The sequence below is a fragment of the Pseudorasbora parva genome, chromosome 18 (genome assembly GCF_024679245.1).
Source record: "Pseudorasbora parva isolate DD20220531a chromosome 18, ASM2467924v1, whole genome shotgun sequence".
Taxonomy (NCBI): Eukaryota; Metazoa; Chordata; class Actinopteri; order Cypriniformes; family Gobionidae; genus Pseudorasbora; species Pseudorasbora parva.
The window spans coordinates 19,341,246-19,356,074 of NC_090189.1; the positions used below are offsets into that span (position 1 = coordinate 19,341,246).

Sequence of the window (14,829 nt, forward strand, 5' to 3'; positions counted from 1 at the left end):
ATAGTACTTCTCACAACTGTCATTTTATTTCAAAATCTCTTATATTACAAAGTTAAAAACATCCTTTACAACTTATAAACAATAGCCTACTGAACCAAGCCCCAAACATAGCTGCACTGAGTACAATTGTTTTTTTTTAGCTGGTTTAAGGTGCTCTTAAAAAGTGCAAAAAAGAACACTAATACAAACTGATAGACCAGGAAACCAGTTTAGGCTGATAAAAGCTGTTTTTGTTTGTTTTTAGCTTAGTTTTGATCAAACATCATTTTGCCACAAAAGCCAGTCCAGTTTTTTTATGGAGAAAAAAATGGCACTAAGAACAACTTATAACAGTTAAGATAAACACAAATCCCTTTTGATTTAAATGTGTAACATTCTCTTTTTTTAACACTGATGTTGAAATATAATCTAAAGTAGGCACTTTGCAGTTTACACAGACACATTGTGGTAGTTAGTTTTCTGAAAACAAACAACAAAAGCACCTAAAATATAGAGCAGTTATACTGCAATATAGCATTTAATACATAATACTTTGTGAAAGCTTAATGTATACTTCTGCTCAACATATCATCTGAAGCTGTTAACCCTTTAAATAAGGAGAATAAAAAAACACTCCATGCCTTATACAGCCAACTGTTGGCTTGCCAAAATATTTGTTTCATGACATCCATTCCTCTGGAGAAGGCTTAAGTATTGGCTTTATTTCAAGATTTCTACTCATGGATCACACGTCTTGTTCGGTGTTGGCTAACCATGCCATATATCTCACAAAGAGCAAACATACTCCACTTTTAGTTAGGGGTAATGTTGTTGAGTAGGTCAGGAGTCAAGTATCCTTCAGGAGTGGGCAAAGTCTTCACCGCTGCCTTCTTTGGGGCGGTTGGTGTATTTGGTTTCAGGAAGAGACTGTTTTTCCAGTCCACCCCGTCTACCATAGTGTACTCTGGACTGGTGGCCTTTGCAAGAGTGGGAAATGCAGTGGACAGAGAGCACTTGTTCGTCTCAGTGCTCAGATTTTGAATGTCTCGGAATGCGCTGTGTTGTTCTTGATTTTGTGATTGGTCTGTTGTAGGTGGGTTTGGTTTATTGAGGTGGGCGCTGATTGGACTGGCAAAAAACTCGGAGGTGTAGCCTCTTTCGTCAGGGATCACCACCAACTGTTGGATTTCTTTTCTTTTATTGTTGTCTTTATCCTTCTGAGTCTCATTATGACAGGTGTTCATCCTTTCTTGCTCTTCCGGAGAAAGGACAACTTCACCATGCCGGGTGACGTCACTCACCTGTGAGTAAAGGCTGTTAGGCCAGGTTCCGTCTTGTGGACCGATGGAGGCAGGGTGTGGTGGCCCAGAGTGTGTACGCGACAATGAGTGGAAACCATCGTGGCTACTGGTTGAAGAGTGATGTAGATCCGTTTGATCGTGATCTGACAGGTCTGGATCACAGCAGCTAGCCCGACCCGAGTCGTCATCCCTGAAACTACCGGACATTTGAGGGGAGTCAGAGACCGGAGAGTCTGCGATAAGGAGCTCCTCTTGGCTCTCGTGTGGTTCATCGATGTCCACCTCTATGAACTCTACCCATGGGTCATTGCTGTACAGTTCTGGCCGCAAGCCTGGGTGAGTGCCTAAGATTGATGTGAATTCACTCAGCTGGCCTTTCTGTGGAGAAATGAACCAAACCGAAAAGCTTTAATTTGTAGTCCCTACACCCAGGGTCCCCAAAATCGGTCCTGGAGGGCCACTGTCCTCCAGAGTTTAGTTCCAACCCAATCAAACACACCTGAAACAGCTAATCAATGCCTTTATAGGACCTAGTAAGACATTGATTAGCATGTTCAGGTGCTTGATTGGGTTGGAGCAGCCCTCCAGGACCGGGTCTGGGGACCCCTGCCCTAAACGTTCAACAAAATGGATGTGAAGTCACATACCTGTAGAAGCACAGGGTCAATTCCTTTGATTTTTGGTCCGGGGACTGGCGGCAGGAAAATCACCATTAACCTGCAACAGAAAAACAGGGAAAACTTAAGTTAAAGCTCAGCTTTAAGCAGCCAAATGGTTTGAATATTAAATGGCAAAACATGCAGTTTTCTATACTGTATATTAATCAGAAAGGATGCATTAGCTGATCAAAAGTGATGCCTTTTCCATTGTTAGAAAATATTTCAATTAAATGCTGTTTGAACCTTCTATTAATCAAGAAATCCTTGAAAAAATCTGCATGGTTTCCACAAAATATTATGCAACTGATTTCAACATTGGTAATAAGAAATGTTTCTTGAGTATCAAATCAGCATATTAAAATGATTTAATATGCTGAACGCTGACACTGAAGACTAGAGTAATGATGCTGAAAGGTATATATATATAAAATTTAAAAGTGTGTGTGTGTGTGTGTGTGTGTGTGTGTGTGTTTTACTGCATTTTTGATCATATAAATGCAGCCTCAAATGCAGTAGTATAGTGGAATGCAGTTGTAATTTATTGCATGATGTAGTTAACTAGTATAAACAAATAAACATAGTAGAACATACGGTACAACAGGAAAAGGAAAGGACGGAGCATACTTACTTTTGTTGACGTGATACTACAATCAGCATCAAGATAACTGCAATAACAACTGCAGTGAAGACAAGCACAGCTGTAATAGGAATTCTTGATTCTGAAAATGAAACGGGACATTCAAAACATCACTGAAAAAAACTCCCTTCCTTTCTTCCTTTCAAAACCTACAAAGAAGCAGACCTTTGTTAGGAATGAGTATGAAGATGGAGTCACTGAAGACACCAAACTTGTAGCCTCTCATTTTTGACCTGACTCTGACTTCATATTCAGTGTTGCTGGAGAGACCATAGATATACGCCTGCGTTTCTTTGCCATTATCCAGCTGTAGAGAAAGACAAACAAAGTTAAGACGCATCATAATACTCCAACCTTGAAGACATTGAGCTCCAAACATGGTCAGTCTTCCCCATTATGATTGTAATTACGCATAATCTTTATTAGCAAAAAATACTTTTAATACAGCTTGAGAGAAACTTTTCAAGAAACACATTTGACTCCAAATCTGTTTCCCATTAAGAGCATATTAGAAATCTGGATGTGATGATTGCACAATGTTGCGTGAGACTCACTGAGTTCCACTGGTCTGAATCCTTTTTTCTGTACTGTGTCTCGTACACCAGCAATATCCATCCTGTCTTCATATTCTCTGCAGCAGATGGAGGCGGATTCCAGCTCACAACCACATCACAGAATAAGCCAGTTGAGCCCATACTCAAAAGAGTCCAGTTCAGTCCTACAGGCGGGTCTGGAAACACTGAGAAAATAATGAACAGCTATGAATAAATAGTTGCAAATATTATGCACTTTAATGCAGTGAACATGGTGATTTAGTTATCTGCAAGGAGGAGAACAAGACTGGGGTGAATGTTTAGAGTTAAAAGAGCATTACCCCATTGGGGAAAAAAGATTCTGCCAAAAATATATTTCAAATATATGCTAAATATATGTTATACAAAATAACGTATGAACCTTTAAATGCCAAATAATATATATTAAAATCAACCTCAAAGGGCAGGAAGACATCTTTAAATATAGTTTGGGTTAATGCAAAATGTATTATTGACAATATAATATATTTGGTAACACTTTAGTTTAGGTCCAAATATTAACTTGTTGCTTATTAGCTTGCATATGAATATTGGCGGTTTATTAGTACTTATAAAGTACTTATTAATGCCTTATTCTGCATAACCATATTTTACTTAAAATTTATGTATAAAACATTATAAAAGTATTTGAATGCAGTAATTATGCCTTTTAATGGTATGATGAATAATTGTAACCTCAGTTATAATAAATTATAATACTTATCTATTTATTGAACAGACCTTTAAAAATTATAATGCATTAAACACATGAAAAACAACCAATTTCAAAATCTGCAAATATTAAAATGCATTTTAACTTTGGTTACAATTACTTATGAAAAGATATATAACCTTTATAATACATAATGCACAAGGGATTTAAGTAAAGCGTTACCATTAGGTGTTTATTGAAGCAAATGTCACATTTAATAGGCAGAATTGGACCCTAATCTAAAATGTGATCATATATGAGCAAATAAGTTACTATTTTATTGAAAGTACATTTATCAAACCTATTATTTCAGAAGTGCCAGGGTTTGTGTTTGCGACATAGCTTACCAATGTCCTCCACGTTGAAAGACATTTCATCATAAACAAGGTCAAGAGAGTGTGAACGCAGCTGGATCACATAAGGGTACCATATAATGGTATTACTGGAATCAAAGTAGCATTCATTCCTCGAGGAGCTGTAACTTGGACATTCACTCCATTGTCTCTCACTTTTCTTAGAGTCCCTGCAGACATGTGGGAAATTGGTGATTAATATTAGAAGAACCACTTTAAACGGATTTTACTGATTTTACTTGTAAGTGCAAGAGAATTATGTGACCAAATAATACTAATTATCATGCAATTTTATGTATTACTACTGCATTTTATTCTATGATGTTGTGTGTTACTAATTACTTTTCTAGGATGTAGAACAGTCTCAGATCCTCAAGTTCTGTGCTGTTCTGTAAGGATCCAGTTTCCCACTGACAATGGAAAGTCATCAGCTCTCGAGAAAAGCATCCAGTCAGATGAGGCAAAGTTAAAGTTTGACCTGCAAAAAAGGGGGAAAATACCTTAACCCTTGCTGGTATGGAACATATTTGCTTTAAGGCATGTTTCCAAGAAGTTTGATGGACCAGAAAAAAATACCAGGAATGTCTTTAATTAGTCTTAATTATGACACGTTTCACTGCATCACAGCAAAATAAAAACTTCAAAAGATAAATAATAAGGAATAAGGTTATTAAGGTTATTGGGGGGGGGGGGGGGGGGGCTACAATTCTCTGAATGTTCTTTAGTTTAAACCAGTTTAGGGATAACAGGATGTAACATAAATCCCAGTTGGGCTATGACTGTCAGCTGTGTTTTCCTGGAAATGTGTGCTGGCATTTTTCACAAGAAGCATTTGAGTGACAGAACAGCAGTTATTGCCTGCAAGCTCTTTGAAAGGATCTCCCTGAGCTGTTTAGCTCACATTTAGACAACATTGCTGTTAAAAATGCAATTTATGATTTGAACTAACAGCTAAATTTAAACATAATTCCCAACGGTAGGAATAATCTCAAAATGGTGTGTAATGGAAGAATAACTGAGGTTTTATTTCTAGGCCACAGCATCTGTATAGTCTGGTTATTTACATTCCCAGTGTTTTTCCAGGTAATTCGTTTACATTAAATTTAAACATTTAGTGACTATTAAGAGCCATCAAGCTAGCTTGGTTTGTGAACTGGACTCGTTTGTGTTTGTCTGTTTGGGGTAGGGGTGGGCAATGTGACCAAAACTTTCAATTATTATTTCAAAATACGAAAAAAAAAAGAAAAGAAAAAAATCAACAATATACATCATGATGTAGTTATTTTTATTATGTTATTTTTTTATTATTGTTATTAAAAACAAGTTAAATTAATTAAATTAAGTTTTCAGGTACAATATGTTTGTTTAACATATAGTTAGAAATAGGACAGAAATTAAATGTAAATTTGGAAATTTGTATGAAAATAGACAGAACTGAGTGAGTATTCTACCATTCAAGGCACGGAAGAAGAGAACTGAATACACGCTGAGAGCATTCAGTCAGCACAAACACCGCATTTAGTTCTTTCACATTTTTCCACCCAGCTCTAGTTTGTAGGTTATTGATGTATCAAAATTAATATTTAGTAACAAACTGTAACAAACAAACAGTAAAGAACAATTACTTGCTTGATGTAAAAGATTTGCAACCATGTAGTCACATTTTTGTGAGTTGGATTCAGGCTTGCATCAGGATAACACTCGCACTCTCAAAAAAAATATCCAGCAAATTTGACTTGCAAATTAACATTTTTCCCTAGTGTAATAAATTAGCCATGCAGCTTACAGAAAATGTTTGTTAACTCTGCCTGATAAAGGATGAGATTAGGAATATGTTCCCATAGAAACTAATGTAATATAGCACAAATAGCACCTGCAGAGTAATTTTCTGAAGCGAATTATCCATTTCATATAGCAGCAGTTCCTCCCACTTACTGCAGCCACTTTCACTCAAAAAATATTCTATTCCAAGAAGTCTGATGGACCAGAGAAGATTTGCCCAAAAATGAAAATTCTGTCATTTATTACTCACGCTCATGTTGTTCCAAACCCGTAAGACCTTCATTCACCTTCGAGACACAAATGAACTATTTTAAAGATGTTTTACTACCTTTCTGGACCTTGAAAGTGTTAATTAAATTGCTGTCTGGAGGGATCAGAGAGCTCTCAGAATTTATCAAAAATATTTTTATTTGTGTTCCGAAGATGAAAGAAGGTCTTACGGGTTTGGAATGACATGAGGGTGAGTAATTAACGACAGAATTTTTTATTTTTTGGGTGAATTATCCCTTTAAGTTATTCTAAATGAAAAGAAACAAGTTCATAAAACTCTTAAAGTACTTAAAATGTCAGTTTTGAGAACTCAAAAGAAAAAGAAAGTTCTTAATACTCATAAAAGTTCAGTTGTTTGAACTAATTTGTTTAATTTGCGTTGGCTCTACTTAAACCAATTACTTATTTTGAGTGTTAGGGTTTACCATGCAAGAGCAATGAAAAAATCTGATTCTGATTGCCTTAATTTGCATAACTAACGATACATTTTCTCTGTAGCCTGCATTTGGAGTCCTTAAAATATTTTTTCCTCATGGATTTGTTATTTCTTCTGTAAAATACAATCCATATGCAGAGGTCCCTACATAGAGAAGTGGTTTTCAATCCTGGTCCTGAGGACCAACAGCCCTACACATTTTGTATGTCTCCATTGTTTAACACACCTGATTCAGATCATCAGCGACAGGGAGTTTCACACTGCATGACTACAGGAGGAACAATCTCCGACAACGCTCTCTCTCTCTCTCTGGTGCGCAAACTACGTTTCCCAACATTCCCAACCAAACACATGTGTGATGTGACAAGTAAACAACTCAAGATCACACTTGCGTCAGACCGGAGTTCTCGCACGAGACTTAATTACCACGAAACGGTAATGAATCAGCGGATTGATTCATGATTCGCATTGCATGTCAAACTGCCAAACTGCTGAAATTACGTGACATTGGCGATCCGAATCATGGTTTGATTCTTTATTTGAGGTTTAAAAACAAACGCGGAAGAGAAGAAAATGCTATAAAAGTCATAGTTTTTGTTATTTTTGGAGCAAAATGTATTTTCGATGGTTCAAGAGATTCTAACTAACTAACTGATGTCACATATGGGCTTCTTTGATTATATTTTTTATTACCTTTCTGGACATGGACAGTATAGTGTGCATACACTTGGACTAAATCTAAAATATCTTAAACTGTGTTCCGAAGATGAACGGAGGTCTTACGGGTGTGGAACAACATTAGGGGGAGTCATTAGTGACATCAATTTCATTTTTGGGTGAACTAACCCTTTAATGAAAAATGTGCAGAGTGGTAGGTTTGAACAGGAACAGGATTGAAAACCACTGCTATAAAGTATTCGCAGAAAGCTACCTAATGTTTCACAATGGCGCCCAACTAAAAGGGTGGAGCAATGGTTGGGTTGCTAAAGACAAATTCTTGTTTTCTTGTTGTTTGGCTACACTGTTCACTCTTTGAAGAAAAAGGTTACTGAAAGTGGCAATTATTTGTGTTGTATTCTCTGAATGTTTCAAATTCAAACCCCTAGCAAGACATGTCCCAAAAGTTCAAAAGACTCTACATATAAAAACTGCAAACCTTGTATTGTAGGAAGCACACTTTGTATTGCCACAGCACCGGTGATCAAGATGCAGATGAAAAGGGTGGTCTCCATGGTTTAGTATAGTCCCTGTGGAAACCAAAATTAAGTCAAAACTGTCAACAGCCTACATTTATAGTACTGGAAACAAACACCAGCTAATAGCCATACATCTTAACTTTTCATCTTTACTTCAGTTCAGTCACAGTTAGGTAAATGTATTCATTTATTTAATTGTGGAAATCAATCAGTCCATGATACTGAGAGGATTACGAAATCACAGTAAACAGTCCTCTGACATCCATTTTAGGCTCTAGTCAGTGGTTGTGAAATATATCCTCACTGCAACATGGCTTCGCTCCAATCTGCTTCTGGAAAACATCTTCCCAGAAATCCATGTATTGACTGCACTTCAACTGCATGTGGATCTCAGCCCTTCTCTGTTAGATTAAAATGGCCTTCACACTCAGTGCAGAAGTACAGAGATAACAAACTTTCACTGAGGGTGAAGGGCTTAGTCCTTGATAATAAAAACTGGTACAGCCTGTTCTACAATGCCAAAGTGCATAATTAGGAAGTTGATAACAGAAGTGTTCTGTCTTTGATATGGAGCTTCCTGAAAGGAGTCTGAGATAGTCTCTGCAAACTTTTATTATTTACCAAGATAGTTTAACTATACACCACATTACTACATGGGACTATCAAAACTAATGAAGACTAATGAACTACGGACATTGTAAAAAGTAGTTGCATAAGCAAAATACGTTTCAATAAAAGCAACTATCATCTTTATAGTAAGTATTTTAGCAGTGCATGTCAAATAAAGTGATGCTAAGCATTCTGTCCTCTAAGACTTTGCTCCATCTGTAGCCTTATTAATGCATGTATATTGCATTCAAGACCACAGTTTGAGCGGAGAATTTAGTTATCCCGAGTGGGAAACATTTATGTTAATGGTTTGTGTTTTACTCACACAAATATAGTGAAGATGTGTAACTCACTCCAGCTGTCACATTCAGAGCTTATTATGGTCATGTGTTTCTGTTCTAATCATGCTTTAGTTGTATATAGCATGTAATTAGTTCTGTTCTCTTCTGTTCCCTACATGTTTGTTTCCATAGTTACAAAGTGATTAGAGTACTGAGTTCTGGTGTGCAATGTTAAGCTCCCTCGCTTGGTGTCTCTAGCTGTGTCTCATTTCAGAAGGCTGCGTCCTCCGGAGGTCGCATTTGAAGGCTACATACGTCATAAGGCCGTCTCATTTCAAAATAGTGAGAAGGACCCTCCAAATGCGCCCTTCTTTCACAGGAAATCGGAGTGTGCATGAGGTGTATCCTTCACGGCTGGAGATAACCCACAATTCTTTGCGTCACCGTTAACAACCGTAATTTTTTTTTAAAATATTATATGAAAAAACGGCACCACCGCCAGAAATACATGCAAGCGTAGGTGTGGTGTTTAAATGTAAGTAGTTTAAGCTTGTTTTTGTTTTTTAAGCTCTATTACCTCCAACAGATAGTTGTGGTAAACAAGATTGAAACTGTTTAGTGCTTTTTTAAACGTTTAGAACAGTACATTGCTGTCAAGACCATAAAAATGTCAGTCATTTTCAAGTTATAAATAATTTACATTCATATAACTGGCGTGAGAGCGCAACGAGGCTGAACATTTTGGCACAGCAACGTGATACTTCCTGCCTGTGTGTCCTATGAAGGACGTCTTGTTTAATTCTGATTGAGGACACTCCATCAGGACATGTCCTCCGGAGGACGCAGCCTTTAAAATTTAGCGAAATGAGACACAGCTTCTATTTATACTCTCTGCTTCTCCTTAGTCTTTGTTCTGGTAATAGTCATGTTTTAGTTGTTGTGTGTTTTTTTCCCAGCATATTCCTGGATTTTAGTTAGTGGATTTAAATAGAAAAGTTTTCTTGGATTTCTACACCTTCGTTTTATGCTTTCAGTCTACACCACAGTGTGACAGAATACCAAAATCCTACTAAAACTTTAAGGATGGACTTGCTAGTGGTGCCACTGCCTTTACTGTGCTTGGAGCAGGACGAACACTCCCTCAAGGAGTTTGTAGATCTAGTTTATTTAACTCATTACTTGGACAGCTGGCTTTGCACTTTCTACTACACAGGACTTAACGTCTCCACGAAGGCCAAGTTGTCTGGGTATAGTCCTTGATGGAGTTTTGCTGCATATGTGGAGTGGGTGATGCTACATGTGGATCCCAGTTTATCATCTGCCTTATGGATGAGACCAGTACCAGACCCATTCCCTCATGCTCTCTGCATCTGCGGCCGTCAAGACTGTCTTAGCCACATCTCCAACCTTTTTTCCGGGTCTGGAAGGCTGTGTCCAATAGTACAGGCCTGACAGCAAAATTAGAGAAATTGCAGAATCCATTCTTAAAAATAAAATTCCCAAGTCCGTTCCTGAGGCTGAAATTCCTGAGTCTGTTCCAGAGAGCGAAATTCCCACGTCTGTTCCACAGAGAGAAATTCCAGAGTCTGTTCCAGAGAGAGAAATTCCTGAGTCCGCTCCAATCCATGAGCCCGCTCCAAAATCCGCTCCAGAACCATGAGCCCACTCCAGAGTCCACCCCAGAGCTCAGCCAGGAGCCCACTCACGCCCCAGCACTCAGTCAGGAACTTGTTCAAGCCACAGGGCCAAGTTCAGAGAGTACATGCTGTCCATGATGGCTATGGCTATTTTGTTTGTGTGGAGGCCATTCCTAGGTCCAGTGTCCCTATTCCTCTCATCACAGCCACAGGAGACCGTTCCTAGTTCCAGTGACTTAAGCTCCCCAATCACAGCTACATAGTCCGCTCTTGAAATATCTAGTAGCCCTGGAAATCAGCATCACCCTGGCAGGTCAATGCCTGCACCTCCCTAGGTTCATGTACTGCCGGCACCTTCTTGACTCCCTGTGTTGCCAGTACTTCCCAGACTCCCTGAGCTACCGGCACCTCCCTAACTCCCTGTATTGCCAGTGCTGCCCTGGAGCATTCCTGGCCTGCCGACACTGCCCTGGTCACCTGCCATGACTCCCAGACTTTTTTTTTTGTTTGGAAAAATCCAACACTTTTTCATTTCTTTTTTTTAAGTGCGAGGACACAAAATATTTTATATTATATGTTTTTCTTTTTTTGGTTGCAAGGACGTGCCTTACGGTCACATTCAGAACTTGTTTTGGTCATGTATTCATGCTGTAGCTTAATTGTTAGTTTTCTAGTATGTAATAAGTTTTGTTCTGTTTCGTTCCCTACATGTTTGTTTCCATCGTTACACATTGAGTTCAGGTGTGCATTCTTAAGTTCCCTTGCTTGGTGTCTATATTTATACTCTCTGCTTCTACTCTTTATTCTTGTATTAGTTGTTTTAGTTGTATAGCATTGTTTTTTCATGTGTCTTCCTGTATTTCAGTTGATGGATTTTAATACATTTCCTTTCTACACCTTCGTCTTGTGCTTTATCCCACAACATGACACAGCAAGGAGTGAGTTTTTAAAAGTCAAAGGTTTAGCAAGGAAATGGAAATCGAATATGCCGCAATACTCATTATTCTAACTTATTTTAAGTATAAAATAAATATAATATCACACTCGCAATCATGCGAAAGACAGAACTGATGCAATGCTGATATTTAGTTTTACTCCTGTCATGTGGCATAGTCAACGTATTGTACAGCCTATCCTCACCTGGACATATAATAACGTGCTATGACTTAAACCTAATCCTTGTTACTCACACCATAGGCCTACACACAAATCATGATAAACATAGCCTAATAAGTGTTAATCAGAACATGCATTTAAAAACAACTTTACATGATACATCTGTTTTTTGTTATTGTTTGGCCTTAAAACAAGGTTAAATTTCATAAAGTTAATCTTCCACATCAGCAATGATAAAGAATCCCGTTTGTCTTATTAACGTTATATGATAAAAGTCATTAACGTTATGTCTTATTATATGAAAAACTCACCTTTTTCAAGAGTGCGATTCAGATTTGTATCCTGAACTTCTATGAAAGTATTCCTCTGGGAAGCTTCAATTTTTCGTATGACGGCTTGGTAAAATATATTTATTTTTTAGAAAGGCATCATAAAATAGCCCTATTTTCTCGTATGCCGCTTTGCCTAAAATGTGTCCTGTGGTTCTGACAGGACCTCTGCTACACTCTGGTCATCTGGCTCCAGCATCCGTAGATTAACGTTACTAGTTTTTTCCCTGGGGCACATTCGAAGAAAGGGGTCAGTTTTCCTCGAAGCACCCTGAGTAGAGAGCTTGTAAAGTAAACCGTATACAACAAGGCACTCGCAAGCGGTTTTAATGTAGATGTCCACATGCAAAACATGAATGTTCACGGGACTCCGCCCTAAAAAGCGTAACAGTGTTTTCCCACAATTGGTCTCCAGTAGGCTATGAAAAAATATGCCACGCGCGTTATTTATTTCTCACTGTGTTGATTTAAACGCGCGTTTTTTTGTGTGAAAATAAAGCGGAATGTAATTGAACCATTCGGTCAGAGCTGCAGATTGATTTCCTCTCCCTCTAAAAGCTGCACATATTGCCAACTTTTTTTTAGAATCACAGTGTAATTAGGTTTTCACATAGCCTTCAAATTCATTCCCGTTTTGTGTTGTTTTCATAGGCGCTTACACACATGATAAACAATGCAGAGCTGAATGTGTACACGTGACTGGAGTGGGGCACGTGCTAGGGGTTCTTGCAGTATTACCGCTGAGACTCAGCGAGAACAAACCATTTTTACAGTCTATGGGACAAACGCATGTATATAGTAGAAAAGTTTGTGGCAAAGTGTAGAGGTTCTCTTACAGAGGGCGTTAGTTGGCACACTTTTACAACAGTGAATAGAATATTTCTCTATTTCTAGAATATAAGTCTATACAAAAAGTTAAAACCCATATAAAGTCCTTAAAATATTTATTCATTCATTACTTTATTTAAAGTTATTTTAACAACAGTTAAATTATGAAATATCAAACATCATTTCATTTTATAAAATGAAATAATTTAAAACGTGACTTAGCCTACCTACCCAAAAAGTATAGGCTACTTAATAATATTTGTAAGTATACTTTATGTAGTAAATAATCAATAGTAGTCAACTTTAAATTGGCCCATTTAAAGGGTTTACCCAAAAATTAAAATTCTGTCATAAAAAAAAATTACACTAATGTTGTTTGACACCCGTAAGACCTCTGTTCATCTTCAGAACACAAATTAAAATATTTTTGTTGAAATCCGATGGCTCAGACATAAAAGGCACTAAAGACTTTGTTACAAAGCCCATCTCACTACAGTGGTTCTACAATCATTTTATGAAGCGACTAGAATAGTTTTTGTGCGCAAAAAAAAAAAAAAATGACTTATACATGGCAACTTCAATAATCGCAACTAATCATAATGCCTCGAAATAGCAAAAGTATGAAATATTAATAATAAAATATATATGAAATAACTAAAAAATCTTGTTGGGGCGGGGGCTCACTGGCGCCCCCCAGCTTTTGGCGCCCTAGGTGACCGCCTAGTTTGCCTATGCCTAGAAACGGCACTGGTTTTTAATGAAGTCTTTAGGGACATTTATGGGTCTTGAGAGAGGAAATGACAATGGTGTCAATCAAAGCCTTTCTGAGCAAGGGGGTAATCTAGTGCTCGGAAAGCGTTCCACCCATAGGGGCGGCCATTGCTAACCAAGCCATCACCTGCTGTTAGCATCCCATTGACTCCCATTCGTTTTTGAGTCACTTTGACAGTGAATAACTTTAAATCTGAGGCGTTTAAAGACTCCATTTGTCCATTGTTTATTTCTAAAGAAACACGACAATGCATAAAAGGCTCCATTACCTTGTATCTTACACTATCGCCCCGTAGAAGCTGTTTTTGTAAAAATAGGCTAACGATTGCGTCATAACCAACGTGACTCTGTCACACAGTAGAGAAATTACTGTATAGACAGGAGGAGATGCTCAAAAGCAATCTTTTACTGTCTATGAGACAGTCGGGGGGACGTGTAAACATGAAGTCCGATAAAGTCAAGACAGAAGAATGGGGAGAAGCCCATAGTGAGCCAAAAGCAACGGGACAAAACAAAGCAACGTGATTCAGATTTCACTTTCCACAACTACTAGAAGACCTACAACTGTCAGACAGGTTTCTCACGTCACATCTACATCGTCAAGCTCAGTCTGAGCCTGTGCAGTTCGCTCAGCCATCAGGAACTGAGTGCTTCTAATTGACTTCACTTTCTGCCGTTGAAGTCTATGGGAACGCTCTGTCTATTTCTTTTGTTCTGAGCCATCGGATTTCAACAAAAATATCTTTATTTGTGTTCCAATAGGAACTGAGGTCCTACGGGTGTAGAACGTCATTAGGGTAAGTGATTGTTGACAGAATTTTCATTTTTGGGTAAACTAACCCTTTAAGTATACGTTTATTGTAAACTTTAAGTGGAAAACAGGTTTCTCTTGTGCTGCATCTGTCGCCTACAAGTTAACTATATAGTTTACTATTTTTATTCAAGTAGTAATTTTTTTAGTTGAAGGCTATTCTCAGTAAACTACTACTAGTAGTTTTATACCGCAAGTATACTTGTACGTTTTCTTTAAGTGAACATAGAATTATACTCATAGTTTACTATATATATATATATATATATATATATATATATATATATATATATATATATATATATATATATATATATATATATATGTGTGTGTGTGTGTGTGTGTGTTATTTTGCACTTTCAGTATATTATTATATTTCAGTAGATATAAATTTTTATACTTGAAACATAACTGTACTTTAATTTTAAAAACATTTTATTATAGCTTCATGCATCCTTTAATTAAATACTTGAATATGGGTAAGTCTCATAAACAAAGGCAACATTTTAAACAAGAAGTTAAGAAAAATTCTTTTGTCAAAGACTACGCC

At 37.5% G+C, this 14,829-nt stretch overlaps 1 protein-coding gene across 1 annotated transcript; it reads right to left on the minus strand.

Annotated features, from left to right (window-relative positions):
• Positions 1-3: 3 nt before the first annotated feature.
• On the minus strand, positions 4-12,221 carry ghrb (growth hormone receptor b). Its single transcript, XM_067424792.1, has 9 exons — positions 11,852-12,221; positions 7,858-7,948; positions 4,556-4,691; positions 4,208-4,383; positions 3,131-3,315; positions 2,742-2,883; positions 2,568-2,658; positions 1,928-1,997; positions 4-1,658 (listed from the first exon to the last, which is right to left on the minus strand). The coding sequence occupies exons 2-9, from the start codon at positions 7,931-7,933 to the stop codon at positions 792-794; spliced, it is 1,743 nt and encodes a 580-aa protein (XP_067280893.1). The 5' UTR covers positions 7,934-7,948; positions 11,852-12,221; the 3' UTR covers positions 4-791.
• Between the last annotated feature and the right edge of the window lie 2,608 nt (positions 12,222-14,829).

What these genes read in the sequence shown, in the direction of transcription:
- ghrb (XM_067424792.1), bottom strand. Translation starts at nt 7,933, where the DNA reads ATGGAGACCACCCTTTTCATCTGCATCTTGATCACCGGTGCTGTGGCA. An exon ending in TTTCAACGTGGAGGACATTG is followed by an intron (nt 3,316 to 4,207) that starts GTAAGCTATGTC and finishes TTATTTTCTCAG; the next exon opens with TGTTTCCAGACCCGCCTGTA. An exon ending in CATACTCATTCCTAACAAAG is followed by an intron (nt 2,659 to 2,741) that starts GTCTGCTTCTTT and finishes TTTCATTTTCAG; the next exon opens with AATCAAGAATTCCTATTACA.